The sequence below is a fragment of the Brachypodium distachyon genome, chromosome 4 (assembly GCF_000005505.3).
Source record: "Brachypodium distachyon strain Bd21 chromosome 4, Brachypodium_distachyon_v3.0, whole genome shotgun sequence".
Taxonomy (NCBI): Eukaryota; Viridiplantae; Streptophyta; class Magnoliopsida; order Poales; family Poaceae; genus Brachypodium; species Brachypodium distachyon.
Window position 1 is genome coordinate 2,802,409 of NC_016134.3, and position 17,135 is coordinate 2,819,543.

Sequence of the window (17,135 nt, forward strand, 5' to 3'; positions counted from 1 at the left end):
TTAAAAAAAATGTGTGGGATTAGCAGGGTAATTTGACTTTGCCATGTTGTATCATGAGGTCTAGTTTTGGAGGTTTTTTTTTTTTGAGATTACGCGTGTTGTGTTTTTTCCCTTTCTTTCAGTCTCCTCGCAACCGCAAACCTGTGCGTGTCGGTGGTGAAACTACATCGTGACTCCACAAAAGACGAACAACGAGATCACGATTCTGCCTATTTGAGCTTTAAGTGATTAGAGAGAGGGGCAAAGCTGGTTAGTGGAACCTTAACCTTAATAAAGCCAACTAATTAAAGCACTTTGAATCCAATCTAAGCAACTAGGATTATGATTGGCCACACTAATACCAGGAGCTAACGAAACATCCCGGCGTGCCTATGTTTTTTTTTTTGCGCGCACCGCCACACGAGAACGTACATGATGTAACGCTGGCTTTTTCTGTCCGACATTTCGCTAACGACACCATGACCGTTCGTAAATATCACGTCGGGCCTCACGTGGGCCCCACATTCTCAAGGCTTTTCGTACTACTGCGCGGATGCACTCACCTCTCGAGTAGGCAAGTGTAGAAACAGATATGCAAGGGTTCTCCTTCTCGTTTATTTCCTTTCTTCCAATCAATATTCCGCCTGATGGTACTTCTTTTATATTTCTATGTTGAGACGTGTATAGTTCTCATATCGAAGTCACCTAATTAAGTCTTTTTTTTCCTTTCTACATTGGGCTGGTAAATAAACATCATGTCGAGGCTTGACACCTCGTAGATATTTCTTTTTTTCTTTTCTATTTCTACAATAGACAAATCAGCCAAATAAGAGAAGGCAGGGAGGTGACCATACCTGGGGCGGTAGCCGGATCCAGCAGCCCACATTGGTAACCGCATCATAACCTTCCCCAGGCACGCAGTCCAGTCCAGTCTCAGTCGCTCAGGAGGGTCATCCTCACACACTCCACGCCGCGGCGCCGAGCCTCCATCCTGCGCTCCTTGCTCCCACCCCCCTGGGCTTCGTCTATATTCGCGAAGAGCTCTCCTGCCAGTAGTGCCAGCCATGGACAGCAGCGGCGGCAACAGGAAGCAGGGCTTCTTCTCGGCGCTCAGGGACGAGGTGGCGCGCGGGCTGTCGCCGGCGAGGGCGCGGCGGAGGTCGGCGGAGGCGGCGGCGGCGGCCGCGGCGCTGCGGTACGCGGGGGGAGGCGGCGGGGAGGTGCTCGCGCCGCTCATGGAGGGCCCGGATCCGGAGGAGTCCAGCGGCGGCGGCGGCGGCGGTGGGGGAGACGGGGGTTTCGGCCGCGGGAGGAAGGGGGACGGGTGGGGCCGGTGGGTGCGCGGCCAGCTCGCGCGTGCGCCGTCCGCGGGAGCCTTGGCTGTCGGGACCGGCGGCGGCGGCGGCGCGGCGAGGCGGAGCGACCTCAGGATGCTGCTCGGGGTCATGGGCGCCGCGCTCGCCCCCGTGCACGTCTGCGCCGCCGAGCCGCTCCCTCACCTCAGCATCAAGGACACCCCCATTGTAAGACCCTCCTCCCTTCGCCCCTCTCCTTCTGCTTCTGTGCTTGCTCCAGATTGAGTTCGTTCCAGTGTTCCAATGGGGAAAAAGCCCGTGCATTTTGTATGCATGGTCTCTAGATTTGAGTTCTTGGCTGCCAAAGCTAACAGCTATTAGCTGGAATTACTGGTTTCTTTTTAATCACAGGTTCTTTAATTTGGTCCTCCTGTTTGCTGCAGCCTGCAGAAACTGTTCTTTGATGTTTCCCTCTGATGTGTGTTCCAGAAACCTGTTGGTTCGTTAGGGGAAACCCTCTAAAAAGGGGAGATTTGATAAAATGGGTCTTTGATGTGATGTTTTCACCACTAGTTCATGCGTTTGCTACATTATTGGTATCTCAACACACACTACCACTGTAAAAAGTTAAAATGGTTTTCCTTGTATGCTATACTATATACCCCTTGAACAGATAATGTTTGTTTGCTGTTAAGAAGAAAGGTTAACCTTAAATAAAAGCTGTGTGGTAGAGCTACTTGCTGTAAAAATTTGTTATTTACCATAGCTGTATACATGTGTAACCGAGAGATCTTGATCTGCTCTATGCAGGAGACTTCGTCGGCACAATACATTCTGCAGCAGTATCTGGCTGCCTCCGGCGGGCAGAAGCTCCTTTCTTCTGTACGAAACGCTTATGCCATGGGCAAGGTGCGCATGGTGGCTACCGAGTGTGAGACGGCTGGCCGTGTCGTGAAGAACCGCATGGCGGCGCGCTGCGCTGAGCCTGGCCGGTTCGTGCTGTGGCAGATGGCTCCAGAGATGTGGTACATTGAGCTGGCTCTCGGGGGTAGCAAGGTGCATGCCGGATGCAACGGCAAGCTTGTCTGGCGCCACACCCCATGGCTTGGCGCACACTCTGCCAAGGGGCCTGTTCGCCCTCTCCGCCGAGCACTTCAGGTACAACGTCGGCACCAGTTTCACCATCCGTAGGTGGTGTTTTCTCTGTCTGTAGCCATGTACCACAGTGCAAGATACCAAAGCTTGACTCAAAGAGTATTGTTCCTTTTTTTTCTCTAGGGACTGGATCCTTTGACCACCGCAAGCATGTTTGCTGGTGCACGCTGCATTGGTGAGAGGAAGGTGAATGGGGAAGATTGCTTCATTCTGAAGCTGTGTGCTGATCCTGAGACGCTAAGAGCGCGCAGCGAGGGGCTTGCAGAGATTATCAGGCATGTTCTCTTTGGATATTTCAGCCAGAAGACCGGCCTTCTTGTCCATCTCGAGGATTCACACCTTACCAGAATTCAGTCCACAACTGGAGGTGATGCAGTTTACTGGGAGACTACCATCAGTTCGTTCATCGAGGACTACCGGCCAGTGGAAGGAATAATGATTGCACATGCTGGACGCTCGGCCGTAACCCTCTTTCGCTTCGGAGAGGTTGCCATGAGCCACACCAAAACTCGCATGGAGGAGGCATGGAGCATCGAGGAGGTTGCGTTCAATGTTCCTGGTCTCTCCATGGACTGCTTCATCCCACCCACTGATATCAAGTCTGGATCCATCAGTGAGACTGTTGAGCTTCCGCACGGTGGCAAGAGCAAGGTTGGTCTTCTCACATGCCATGGTGTGAAGGTTGCTGCTTTGGAGAAAGCTGATGATAACGTTGCTTGGAGCGGAGCCCTGCAGCGAGATTGCAAGTGATTTGTGGTCTGTCCATACTGCTTCTTGCAGTAGCTACTGACTCATTTTGATGAATGTAGGTAGAAAGAAAGGGCCAAAGGAGGATTTTGGATCTTTAAAATTCCAAATGTCCTCTGTAAATAGGGAAGGTCAAGGCAATCACATGGTCTTCCATGTCCCTGAGGAGGCCTTGTGTGAAGAATCCTTTCCGATCTCATTCAGAGATATGGCGTAGTAGGTAGGCTTGTTGGTAATTTCTGTTTTTTGGTTAGTGCCTGTGGAAGAACCAGGGGTGTTCCTCCTCCATCCAACCACATGATGAGGACATGGTGGTGGTGCTAGCAGTACTAATTATCAGAGAGCCAGCGAGGAAGAAGGATTTCGTCGTCGGCAATCAAGAGTGAATTTTATCATTGGGTCGCGTCTAATTAGCAGTCCAGTGTGCTTTGGTTGGTGATAGTCTGTGGTCAAACTAACTTTTAGGGGGAGAAATGGAAGGGGTCCAGAGTGGTTGTTGCTCTTTGTTTAGGGTACCACCATATCATGGGTCTGGCTGTTCTCCCCTTTCCCCTTCACACACATCTCTCTTATTTAGTATGAGATGGTGGTTGTATTCTACAGAAGTTGATGTAAGCCAAAAACTTCTATGAATATCATGGATTGAGCTGTTTTTTTTCCCTTCCCTATGCTGTGCACTCATTCTTCTTCCTCCTCACTTTTGCATGCTAAAGCAATGATATCAGCTTTTGGATGCTAATTTGCCAGTACTATAATGCACCATCAGTGTATCTTTTGCCCCCCTCTTCTTGCAACTCAGCTTTAGTTTGCAGTGTGTGGACTGTAGAGGGGGTATGATGATGATCCATTAACATGGGTGGCAATGGCACCCATGTGCCATCACCTCAGTTGCTGCGATGCACACAAGCATTGGTATTACTTTCCTTTGTTAAGGTGCAATTAGCTTTGCCACTTTTTGTTTATCTCTTTGACTCCCATTCCTTCAGATGCTTCAGCACAATGCAATGCCTGCTAATGCACGGCGGCACCTCATTATGGATGCATGTCATTGGTTGTGTTATTGTCGGTGATGTATTTTACCAACATGTATATCTCTGCAGTGGCCCACTTGTTGGTCTCACACGACGAATTTTTTGATTCTGCGCGGCAATCAACTCGAGCCAAAATTTCACAAAAATGTTAAATCCCAGTACTCTTTACCAAAATTTCACAAAAATGTTAATCCGGCTATCCCCATTGGCTCAAATTATTGGGAATTGACTCTGCAAAGCAGAAAGAAAAGATCTCCCAGAGCCCAGTCCCGATCTGATGCATGCATGAATCCTGATCACCGTAACCAATCAATCAAAGAAGCATGAATCCAGCAAATTTGCCGCACCTTTTGCCTTGTTCTTTGAGAGGACCACACCACACTGTCGCCGGAGCACTCGAAGATTGGTTGTTAGACCCCCCCTTTTGGACTTGACTTTGAACAGCAAACTCCAATTAGTCACACAACAGGTACTACTAGCAAGCAAGTAGAGCATTTGCTAATGCAGGTGCAGTGCACTATGCTATGCTGTGCTCTCTCTTTTGACTTGGGTGTGTGGCTAAAAAGCCTAAAAGGCATGCAGATTGCAGGGTCTTTGATCAGCAAAGACTTGGAGCAAAAAAAGCTGCAACCTTTACTCCTCTAGTGCAACTGCAGGGTAGTACTTTGGGTCAGTGGTATGTTTTACATTCCATTTCCATGGCATGGCATCTTGCTGGTGAGAAGTTTACATGTGCTCTGCCTGAGGCAGTTGGTCAGAGCTTAGCTCAGATCAAGAAATACCCTGGGGGTTAAAAGAGCAAAGATGGTAACAAATATATGTTAAAAGTTGGAGCTGAATTCTGCAGGCATTTGGCTGTAAAGCGAGGTTCGTGGAGAAAGGTTGTCGGTCTCGTCTTACAGTTAGTTACAGAGTGTGGGAGTGCTTCAGACATGTTATTATGGAAGACCGTCGTTTGACCGAATATCTCACCTTTCAGCTCGAGCTTTTGGATGATTTCGCACATGAAATTTAACATGTTTTCGAGCACGATCGAGCCTATGTCGTATCTCTTCCTCTTCCGGTGATCGAAGCGCACCCGACACGTGTGAGTACGAGAAATCTGAGAGGCTAGCTTATGGATTGGATGGACACTTTTTGGGGGGGAAATGATTTGGCGGTGCAGGAAGATCAAAGTGGGAACGAATTGGGTTCAAACGAGCACAGATTCTATTGCATACTGGATAGCACTAGAGGTGTGGAGTATAGCAAGCAGCATCCTATGCATGCAAACAACCACTAGGAAAGAATGGCATGCCTTTTCCCACTGTTCTTGCAGAAGATACTTGTTTGGGAATTGGATCCCCCCTTGGGTTCGTACAAGCGATAGCTCTATCCTACCATAAACGGAACCTCTTATGCATGCCCTTTATCTTGTTCACAACCCTTTATACAGCGTGTTCGACAATATCGGGAAAGGGGAACGGAAGTTAAGAGGAGAAAGTTTGTTGTGGGATTAAACAAGGTAAATTTGATTTGTAATCTGAATTCCTTGTTTTCGGTTTTGTCCTGTGCATGCTCTTTGTCAGGGTTTTTTCGCACGGCTTTCCTTAAATAAGCGGTGCATTGTATCGGTTTTCCGGTCCGGTTTTCCTTATAAACGGGGCCAATTCTTTTTTCTAATCGAACCGCGGGGATCGACCGATGTGTCCTAAAAAAAAATACTTCTGGGGATTAAACAGGAAAGTCTCGTTCCTATCTGGTTGGTAGGAAATCATGAGAAGTTAGCTTACAGACGATGGATAGCTGAGATGTGTTTTTTTAGAAAAGAATTCCCTTGCAACCTATATCTCTTCTCGTGCTATTAAAATGGTGAGAGCTGGACTCTCAGATCCCTCTTAACTTTCTGTTAAAATGGTAATCGGTGTTTCTCATGAGAAACTTTTTTCTAAAGGAGATGTTAAGTTAAGAGACAAAGCCAAGGAAGTGAAACCATCTTCCGTCTCGTTCTATTTCTCCAACAACATTCGCTTCCCTTTGGGCTCAGTTTGGACGGCCTAGCAATACAGATTTAGCTTGTCCAACATTGGGCTAAAGAGAGGCCGAATCCTTGATGGGCCGTTGTAAGATAGGAGTAAAAGAGATCTGCTGTCCTTTGGGCCCATTAGGGTCTGCTTGTGGCGTGGCTTGTAGTAAAGCTTCTGTCCCATCCATCGATGACCATGTTCCTTCTACTTTTGCACCCTGGCTTGGATCGCCTTGGTCTGCATCTTGATCTTGGTATTCTTTCCTTGACACTTAAGACAAGCAAAGATGACGGGAAGAAAATGAGCGAGAGAAGCTAAAAAAGGCAAAGGCAAAGGCGAAGTTTGCTCTTTTGTTGAATCACGAGGCCATCTTGTGCTAATCACCCATTGTCATCATGCATACACATGCTACAACACTTGTCCTTAACCTTCACCCCTCTTTGATCACCTGAAGCCTGAAGATGGTTGTTTCTTTTCCTGCATCGTGTAAGAGAAAATCTGGAGAAAGAAAAATGGAGTACGGTGGCGCACCTCTGTCTCTGTCTCTCATCGATCACTCATTCATTTGACTCTCTCGCTCGTTTTGGCCTTTCCAATGCTTCACAGTTCACACAGAGCCACAGAGAGGCCTCGGGCCAGAGAGCTAGCCAGGGTCGTCACTCTGGCCAGTACAGTAGACTAGACTGTGCGTGTGGCCTTCTTTTACCAGTAGCGCGTGCTGCCGCTGCCCAGCTTGCACTGTCCCTCACACTCTCACTCCACTGCCACACGCAAACCCAGCTCGCCATGGCGCCTCGCTTCTTCGTGCCTCTGCCCCTCGTCGTCGTCCTCCTGCTCGCCGCCTCCACCGCCCACTCCCAATCCCCAGCCGCCGCGCCATCCACCTCCTCCCCCAACTCCGGCGCCGCCATTTCCCCTTCTCCAGCCACCTCCGCCGCTTCCCCTCCAACAACCTCTTCCCCAACCGCCCCTTCTCCTTCTTCTTCCTCCTCCAAGAAGAACCCGATCTCCACTCCCCCCGCGGCGCCCCCCTCGAAGCCCAGCACCAAGATCACCTCCCCTGCCCCGGCCGCCGCTCCGCCTACCCCAGCCAGCTCCCCTCCGCCCGCATTGCCGCCCCCGGCCACCGCGCCCGCGCCTGCGCTATCGTCTCCTCCGGCGCCGGCGCCAGTAGTTGCTGCCGCTCCAACGCCCACACTGCCGCCTGCGGTGCCGGCGCCCACGCCGGCAGTGTCGTCTCCGCCCCCGGCGGCGCTCGCCCCCGCGCCGGAAGTGTCGTCCCCTCCGGCGCCGGCGCCCGTCGTTCTCGCCGCCCCGGTCCCGGCACCCGCGCCGACGAAGAATCCCCGGACCAAGACCAAGAAGAAGAGCCTCCCTCCCGCCGGGCCTCCGCTCTCCTCCGCTGCCGGCGCCGGCAGCGGCCTCGCCCCGGGTCCCGGCCCGTCGGCCGCCGACATGTCGGTACGTATCCCTACAGCCCCCATCCCCGTTAATTACGTACTCGGCGTAAACTAATCCGGGCCGTCGGATTCCAAGCCCGGCGCGAGTAAACCGCATTTGATCCTCTCCGCCCTCGCGTCCGCAGCGGGGCCCGAGTGTCAGTCAACGGTTGTCCGGTCAAACAAGACCACTAAGCCCGTGAGGCTGTGCGTGGAGCCTTCCGGGTGGTCTCGTTTACCCGTTAGTTTGAGCTGTATTTTTTTTTAACGTCTTATCTGACTGCGACCTGGGTCCCACTTGCAGAGCGGCGCGGCCCCAAGAGGCTACACGGCGGCGAGGACCGGAGGCGCGACGATGCTGCTGCTGCTGGTTGTTGCCGTCTCGCTGACGGTGGGACCTGCGCTGGCCTGAGCTGAGCCGAGCCGCCTGAGGATGGCCGGTGGGGTCACCATATTCAGCCAGTCCTTGCTTATTACTATAGCTGCCACTTGTTATTACCACGACTACCACTACTACCTACCATTGATCCCTCTGCTCTTACCTACTGTGCTGATCCGCTCCTGTCTGTGCTGATTTTTGCTTGGATCTGTAAACTCTGCACTGCTGCTACTTCCTTATTACTATGATTATTATTATAACCAGCTTGTTATTACCATGGTCTCTAAATTACTACTGCCGCTGCTTTGCAATGGGTCCTTTCACTGTCCACGGTGCCCCCAAAGCAGCAGCCACTGGTTATGTGGGCCATGCCTGCTCCTTTATCAACCTTGTACATGGTTGCAGACCCATTATTACTTGGATGGAATTATAGCAGGTAAATTGCTTGGTTGATGTTGTTTATGGCGCGCGCGCGCACACACCTGCATTTTCTAAACAAACAATAACAACTGTCAAGAAGAGCCGGCCAACCTGGAGTGTCTTTTAATCTTGTCCCGTGCAGTGTCTTGGAAGTTGGAAGTAGGGAGGTGCTAAATGCATGTGAAACAGTTGGCAATTGTTGTTAGCTTGCTGCTTCTTGCTTTGCTAGATCCTTGGAAACTGCTGATACCTGCCAATATATAGAACAAAATACCAGTACCAGGATATCTAAGATACTGCCAAGTATGAAAGAATCAGAACCCAAAAAATACAATATGATAATCACAAAATGACAATGTCTCAGTCACCTGTGTCTGGCTCCTGATGGTGGCCAGTCCTGTTCTGTCCAAACTGGCATGTTTACATGGAATTTAGCTTACTGTCATCGATTTTTTTAGCTCAGACACTGGACACTTGGCTTGTTTTACACTTTTACTTGCCAGCGCCATTGTTCATGATTCTACTTTAATGGACTTGAGTGATTTAATCGTTCTGCAAAATTATCTAGAATTTGCCACATTGGTTTTCACAAGGGCTGTAATTTGAACTGACTGTTGGGACATTGGACTCCACATACTGAAATATAACAATACTCCGTATATCAGCAGCACTCTTATTCTTGCAACAAGGAGAAAACACCAATCTCTGCTAAAGAAAAAGGCACAAAAGCTGGGAAAGCTCTTCTTTTGGGGAACCTGATAGCAGTAGGCTGCCCATACAGCAATGCTAGTGCACACACACAAATCTAAGCAGTCCTGTGTTGTGTACATTTTTTTATTACTACTTGGAAACCTGAGCCCACTTGAGACCAAATCACAGTGATGGACAAAAGCTTCAGGATCAAACAAGAGTAGCTCCTGGGCTTGATTCTCGGCTTGTGACGCATGCAAAGGATCTTACCAACAATCTTTAGAACTCACCCTTTCTTTTCTTTTTGGGGAATCTAATCTTTGATGATTGATACCCAAAGTATGTCCAGTTGGGACTCTTGTCTAGAAATATCAGATTATACAAACCCATTATGTACAAAAAGAAAGGAATTTTTGGAAACCTCTCAATATGCATTTCATGCCTCAATCTGTGTTCCTTTTTCACTATGTTTCTTCCCCTCAAGACAATAAACTAGCCCACAGCACCACTGAGGGGTTGGTGCCCCCGCTGATCGGACCTGCCGGAGAATATGTCCTCCGGTGCATTGGTGAACCTGAAACTGTTCAAATTACTGAATTTCGGTTGTGCACCACGTTTGTGATTGTCGAGGTAGACCACCACAACCGTGATATCGTCGTGGAAGTGCCGCCTTATCCCTCTCTCGATCTGTTGTATGTCGGCGTATTTCATCTCTCTTTTCCTTGCAGCTTCAGACAGTGCCGCTCGCACCAATCGCTTGGCTATTCCCTGAGCACATTTTCCACACAAAATGTATCAGATTCTGTATAACAGAATAGTGGTTCGCCCTGACTAGGTTAAGTAAACTTTGCTTACTGCTCTGGGATTCTTGAAGACAATATCCACCGCCGCTTTGTCGGTTAGCTGCTCCCACAGACCATCTGACGCAAATATTAAGAAGAGGTCTTGCTGTCGCAGATGGTGTACTTTGATTGATGGCTCGGCTGTTATGACGGCCCGCTTCAACGGAACAGGACAGACATAATGCTGAAACTTAGGGTTTCTGGCAAATTCAGGCTTCTTCAGGTAGACATCCCCAATTGATCTGGAAACCTGAATGAACCAAATAAATGACGTCAATTCTTGCAAAGAGTGGCTCGTGATTGTCGATGTATAAAAGCAGGTTTGTTGTGTTGAACTACTATTATGGGTTTAAGGAACATTATAAAGCAAAGGGTGATGATTATGGATGCAGGCAACTGGTGACATCTTTTCCTAGATGATGTAACACTCACATAGATCGATTAACTATAAGATTTTAAAAACATAAAAAGGAGAGCATATCTTTAGCATTGAGTTAGCCACACTGCACACGTAATCCAAGTTGATGACCCTTTTTAAAAGAATAATATTCATATGGTGTGTTGGATCAAGGGGTGCTTTGCATAAGAACACCGGAATCTATGTCATGATACGGAGATCGTATGCACCTCCATGTATAATGAACAATGGAACGAAAGCGGCATCCAATCAAAACAGGAATATTTACTTTATCCGAGTAACAAATGCAGCGTAGGCGATATAAAGTGAGCGCAAGGGATATTAGTAGGTCACTTCGCTAGAACCTTTGATTGGTCAGCAACCTCAAAAACTTGATAAACATTCATCAACTATGGCCCAAGAAGAGTCATCAAATCACCCTCAAACTCTAAAGTGGATGAGGCATACCTTTTGGACTCAATTCTCTATATTTTCTAACTTAGCATCAGGCTTCACTTACACTACAGCTGCAAATACTTTTGAGTCGGAATAGAATGGGACCAGATCACCTAAGGTGTGAGGCTCTCTGGACTTGTTCATGACATGTTAATTGAGTACAAACAATTCTGGGGACCACAGCGTCTGAAACAAAGCTATCTAGTAGTGATGACTTAATTTTTGTACAACATAAGGATCGAAACTAACATAATTTAATTACGGCATGTACCTGAATGATGCCCTTGATTCGCCAAACTCCCTTGGTGTAGACGACTATATGCGAATCATCAGGATGCTGCTCAGCAAGCTCCTTTCGTACCTCCTCGTCGGCAACATTATGGTCATTGGACAGCCTCTCGGCCACTACTCCCCGGCCATTAGGTCCTTTATGGCCAAGGACCACTCTTGAGTCCCCTAAATTGGCGACATACAGAACATTGTTGGCGATTGCTCCGACGAGGCAGCAGGAGCCGGCTGCGGCAATCTTGGGCCGTTTGAGCCATGATCCTTTGACTAGGTGCAAGAACTCCTCTTCTGTAGCATGGAACGCCTTCTTGATTGCGTCATTTGACACGCCTCCTTGCTCGGATGCAAACTCTGTCATGATTCAGAGGACTACACTTGCTAAGACACCTTGATAACTATGAAGAGAAAATATTCAGGCAGAATATGAAAACCATATAATTTTGATCAATAGAGATAACTAACATCCTCCACAAAGTGGAGCAATCAAAATGAGGAAAGGTAAGCAAAGAATCTAAATGTGGACGGTCACAATTGGAAACTACGTGACATCTGGATAAAAATTGGCAAATTACAGCAAGTCTGATATGGTTACCATGACAAACAAGTCTAAAAGCTTCAACCAATAATCAGTAAATTAGTTGCAAATTGCAGCAACTCTAAGCTAAACCTAAACAGGAAATCCTGGGTAGTAACATTGGACAGCAACCTGATTATGGCCCCAACCGAGGCGAGCTAATAACGGGAGAGGACCAACTCACTGTGGAGGTGCGGGAAGAGGTGCGAGGAGAGGAAGCGCGAGGCCTCTGGCCCGCCGTGGCCGTCGTAGACCCCGACGAAGGTGGCCGCCGGCGAGGTCGCCACCTGGCCCTGGTCCTCCAGACTCTCGTTGGCCTGCGCCACGGCCATGGAGTACTGCCCGGACGCGTGCGTCTTCAGCTCTGCGTTCCACAGCAACCCATCCCCGCCTCCTCCGGCGCCACCGCCGCCGCCGCACCCGCAGCCGCTGCGCCCCAGGCACCGCTCCGCCGGCCGCGCCAGCCACCGCAGCATCCTGCACCACCTCCTCCTCTTGCTCTCCCCTTTCCGACCCCGGATTCCTCGCCAATATCGTCGTTGCCTCCTCCTCGCACGCAACAACTCCAAATTCCTCACCAAGACCGCAACTTCTTCTTCCTCCTCCCCCTCCAAAATTTCACGAAATCTCTCCGCAAGACCGAACCTTCCTCCACCTTGCCACCATCCAAATTAACCGCGCGGATTCGCTGGCGTCTTCGCGCCAAACGACCCAACGCGATCAATCGATCGATATCCACTTCTTGCCCTTTTTTCCCCACTGCTTGCTATTCTTGGTGCTTCTCCTCAGCTGGCAGTTTGCAGTCGGGAGCGATTCCATTAAAAGGCCGTGGCGACACCTGGCCGTCAGGTTTGGTGCCACGGACACGTGGGCGTCTCTCCCTTGCCGATTTGGGAGACCAACGCAGGTCAACGTGTCCTTATCTGGATAGGGCCCACCTGTAGTGAAATGGTCGTGTGTTGACCGGCCAGGGTCGTCAGGGGTCAAGTCAAGCGAGAGGGATCGTGTAAGCCTTAGCCAACACACCTTTTTTCTTTTACCAAACCTAGTTGGTTTTTATTATCCCAGTTAAAGAAAAACATTGTTGTTTTGAGTATAGACGCCGTCCTTAAAATATACTACCTCAAGATTAAAATAAACTGCACGCAGTTGATTCTTCTGATCAGGACAAGAGAGCCTTGCTCACTGAACTCGTCAGGCATTGATGCGGCCTCTGAATTCCATTTCTTCGCTGATGAACACACTTGCATGAGAAAGAAGCAATAATGTGCTTACAAGCCTACAAAGCCTGTCTCCTAAAGAAACAAAGAAAAAGGCTACAGCAGCCTGAGGTGTTCATCTAGATGAATGTTCTAAATGACATGCCAGTACAAGTGTACAACATCATCACAGCCACACACAATTCAGATTTTGGATTTTGGAACATGGAGAGCAAAAGCACCCCATGGAACATAATTACATAACCTAGCTCATGGCTTTCAATATTCATGATATCTAGTTGTACAGCCAGTTGCAACAACCAATAATCACTGAAGCCGCACGGATATATCATTGACAACGATAAACTGTATCAACGCCTCGCTAATTAACAACACTCGAAGGTCCTTAGATAACAGGTTAACCAGTAACATATTTTAGCTAGGTTTTCTCATCCTCAGTTTTTGCTTATCCATCAGTGATCAGACGTCAGGAGCACGCTGGCCCTGCAGTAAGGGCAGTCGCCACGGGATCGCAACCACCGCTCCAGGCATGCCGAGTGAAAGATGTGCTTGCAGCGCAGCTGGATGAGCCCATTTGGGCCGCCACACCTCTCCAGGCATATCGAGCATTCTGCTGAAGGTGTCGCGTTTTCGCCTTCTTCGCAGGCTGGTACTTGTAGCATAGGGTCCGGTTCGGTACATGGCGTGACAGGCATATGCTTATCCGCGATGCATTCTTGGACTTTCAAGGCACTGATGGATACACTGGACTGGAAGTAACTCGTTAGGCTACGTAGTTCGCTGTCCGCGGAGGTGGAGACAGCAAGGTCAGCAGGATGAGTTACTGCAGCCCAAATGGTTTCTGAAGATGGTGTCTTTTGCCTGTAACAGTGTGCAAAATATGTGTAAAATGGATGTTCAAGTTCTGAGCTGGAAGAAAGACATGCTGAGAGGTGTCGCTGACCTTCTTCCTGACAAGTCCACGCTATTAAGCCTCTGAAGAAGCCTATCTCTAGCCTGCTGGACAGCATCGGGGAGCCGTCCTTGATCCAACGAGACACTGCGGTTTAGCCTTGAGCTGGAGCCCATACTGCCAATATGTTCGATTATGTTTCCAGCAGATCCCACAAGCTTCACACCATCTCTTTGGCTTCCTGGAAGAAGTTCCTGGCCCTGGGTTAAAAAATAAGATGTTAGAAACTGAAGAACATTTTGCAAAGGTCATCATCATAACAGAAAACATGGAAAATAAGAGTGTGCTCTGCCTTGAAAGTGGTTTGTTGGATGCCTGGAAATAGCTGAATGGCACATAAGAAATAGTGGCCAACTCATGACATCAACTGGAGATTCTACGCATATTTAACTGATTTTTCCATAGGCTATAGAGGCGAAAAGTTCATCTCATAATAACTGAGACATGTATGTTAGAAATTTTCTATTTGCTTGATGATGAGACGTCTAATAAGTATAAGTATTTTGGTAGAAATTGACAGAACATGACAAATGTTTGACGTAAACGCACTTGATAAAAAAATCACAGCTTCCTATCAAAATAAACATTCAGAAAATAAGCAATCACGTAGATTAGGACTTTGAACTTTCCACAGTAGTTTCAGTCAACTTAAAGCTTTGGCTTACTCGTTTGTATTGCAGCCTACAACTCATCTATGTTACTGAATAGCTGTTCAGAAAGAACCATCATTCTCATGTCCCCATTTTTCTACCAAAGATTACTCGAACCTCATTTTCTCAGGAAAGAACATTCCAGCATATGCTGCCTCCGTGATAACAGACATATCAGTAAAATACATTGCAGCCACAAACTTCACAAAGTTTTTAGAAGACTGAACACAATTCTGGCACCAGCTGATATTTCCTCGGAACTGAACATCTGCAAACTCTACCATGGAAGTTTTATGAGGAAATAGGAGAACGTTCCTTCACTGCAAGAAACGTATCATCCAAGCATGAAAAAAACTAACAACAAGCTACATGCAACATAACAGTTCCTAATCACTGAACAATTTGACCGTGACCAAAGGCAAACATGTTGGGCATGCAGTTGATCAGAGATTGATCAAATGGCCACATAGAAGTCCACCGCATCTAGCACTAACAGTAGCTCGTTCCTGGATTAAGTGTCAAAAGATTAGACTCAGGGCCTCACCCTCAACCCCTCTCCATCTATATAAGGAAGGTGAATTTTAACCACACACCTTGTACTTGCTTAGCTGCAACTGCCTGCCCTGGCCCCAGGGTGTTCCCATCCTAGTCCTAGATATATGGGAGTAAAACTCGTTGCACCATCCATCCCTCCAGTTTCTTTCCCCTACCAAATTCGCTATGTTTTCCACACCCCAAAGATCAACCCACCAAATTTTTCTGCTGCATGAAAAATCATTCTCTCTCTGTCTCTAGGACTTGGCGAAATCACGCGCAAGCAATTCGCCATATCTAAAACTCCAAAATCGAAACTACACAACGAGAGCAACGAGCAGGCCAACGGAGCGGAGGCAACTTCTGGTTCCAGGAAGTTCAGTCATGGAGGGAGGGGGGAATTGAATCACATGAAACGGAAGGGGGCCTCACCGGCTTGTTGTGGTGGTGATAGTGATGGGAGAGGGCGCCGCTGCGCGGGCGGCGGGGACCAGAGGCCGTCCCGCGGCAGGGCCGGCGGCGGGGGTCGGGCGGCTCCAGGGGCGGGTCCGGCGGCGCCGGCGAAGGGCGGCGCTGGAAGTAGAGGAGCTTGGAGGCGATCGGCATGCAAGAAAAGGTGTGGCGAAGGCGAACTGTTTGAGCTCCACCTGCTTCTGAGCTTCTTCTGATCTTCTCCCCCGAGTTGTAGCGGCAGTGTGCTTTATGTATTGCGGCGTTTTCAGTTCTCTTTTTGCGCTGTCAGTTTCTCTTTTCCCTGAGGAAAAAAAAACAAAAGGAATTAGAGGAAAAGGTCAAATTCTTTTGGAATTTGCGAAGACTTTTTCCGGTTGGTTTGGTGCGGAATTTTTCTGCACCGTCTGATCGAGGTCAGTTGGACGGTGTGGGATGAAGGGCTGAAGGCAGAGGTGGAATTTTGATAGCTGATGATGCTGAAAATGACAACACTTGCAGGAACAGTGTAACAACAACCTAGTAGTATTAGGAGTATTTTGGTCTTTGGAACGGTGGTCTTTGTTGCCGTTTATTAAGCCAGGTGAAACTAACTGCTGTACGCTACTGTACGATGCAACATTTTCCAACGGAGACTTGCAGTAATTTGCTTTGCGTAGTGAAAACGATTTTTATGTCTATTTATTGGCAGAGATGGTCACAGCAAATTAATTGGCAATGGTTACATGGGCGCGAAATACCCGTCGCTATCGCCAAGTGCGCGCTTTTGTTTTTGCTCTAGGTAACTGTCAGGTCAAAATCACGGCAAAGCAGTAAACAGCGGCCGTTTATTGTCACTAGCTAGAGTAATAATTAACGAAGAAAGACTGAGCCAGCTGGTCTCATTCCAAACATTTACCACCACACGTACGAGAGCTTAATCGATTCTGACGATTACATATATGCGCCATTATAAGCGGCTCCCTGCGGGTGCAAGCTGTACTAGCAGAAAAGCCGGCTACCACTTGGACCGAACGGTCAGCGGCAAAAAAAGTTTTTAAAAGAAAAAAGAATTAAAATAAAAAGGCCACGGACAGGTGTTAAGTCTGGGCCCACTTGTCACTGATTTGCTCCGCGTTGTGGTGGGCCCCATTAGTCATAAGTTCAACTATCACTATCTCTCTCAGTCTACTCTGCCCCCGATATATACTAATTAACTGCATGCACAGTCAAAGCTCCTGGTCATGATATTTGGGTTGGGGATCGATCGGATCGGACGGCGGTTACGAGTCCCTTTCGCGTGACGACACGCGTGCAGGATGTGTCATCATCCTGTCTGGCTAGCCCTGGAAGTGCTTCATGGCAAGCTTTTCGTTGCCGTGGTGGTGAGCATAGCACGAGTAATACTCTCTCGTATTAGTATATTAGTGACTCAAATTTATTCAAATATAAATGTATTTTGATTAAAAAGTATCTAGATACTGGTAAAAGAAAGTCTGAGAGAGCACTTATCATTCGATCGGACGGCCGTTAATTAACTACGAGTCTCCCCGCAAAGAAAATAACTACGAGTCCCATTCGCATGACGTTCAACTGGGGATAGGAGAGGAGACACGCCCACCACCATCCGATTCGCGTGCTCGGTCGATCGA

The 17,135-nt window shown here is 48.4% G+C and overlaps 4 protein-coding genes across 4 annotated transcripts; 2 read left to right on the forward strand and 2 right to left on the reverse strand.

Moving 5' to 3' along the window:
- Nucleotides 1-891: 891 nt before the first annotated feature.
- LOC100828848 lies at nt 892-3,842 on the forward strand. The gene is made up of 3 exons (XM_003579196.4): nt 892-1,502; nt 2,085-2,432; nt 2,553-3,842. The coding sequence occupies exons 1-3, from the start codon at nt 1,044-1,046 to the stop codon at nt 3,177-3,179; spliced, it is 1,434 nt and encodes a 477-aa protein (XP_003579244.1). The 5' UTR covers nt 892-1,043; the 3' UTR covers nt 3,180-3,842.
- Nucleotides 3,843-6,588: 2,746 nt separating this feature from the next.
- Nucleotides 6,589-8,319, forward strand: LOC104584362 (vegetative cell wall protein gp1). The gene is made up of 2 exons (XM_010238808.3): nt 6,589-7,674; nt 7,957-8,319. The coding sequence occupies exons 1-2, from the start codon at nt 7,000-7,002 to the stop codon at nt 8,062-8,064; spliced, it is 783 nt and encodes a 260-aa protein (XP_010237110.2). The 5' UTR covers nt 6,589-6,999; the 3' UTR covers nt 8,065-8,319.
- An 862-nt stretch (nt 8,320-9,181) lies between these two features.
- On the reverse strand, nt 9,182-12,511 carry LOC100829147 (probable protein phosphatase 2C 78). The gene is made up of 4 exons (XM_003579197.4): nt 11,883-12,511; nt 11,108-11,475; nt 9,997-10,233; nt 9,182-9,909 (listed from the first exon to the last, which is right to left on the reverse strand). The coding sequence occupies exons 1-4, from the start codon at nt 12,172-12,174 to the stop codon at nt 9,634-9,636; spliced, it is 1,173 nt and encodes a 390-aa protein (XP_003579245.1). The 5' UTR covers nt 12,175-12,511; the 3' UTR covers nt 9,182-9,633.
- A 492-nt stretch (nt 12,512-13,003) lies between these two features.
- On the reverse strand, nt 13,004-15,739 carry LOC100829444 (probable E3 ubiquitin-protein ligase RHY1A). Its single transcript, XM_003579198.4, has 3 exons — nt 15,487-15,739; nt 13,862-14,070; nt 13,004-13,779 (listed from the first exon to the last, which is right to left on the reverse strand). Exons 1-3 carry the CDS (start codon nt 15,658-15,660, stop codon nt 13,371-13,373), a joined length of 792 nt encoding a protein of 263 aa, XP_003579246.1. The 5' UTR covers nt 15,661-15,739; the 3' UTR covers nt 13,004-13,370.
- Nucleotides 15,740-17,135: the final 1,396 nt, after the last annotated feature.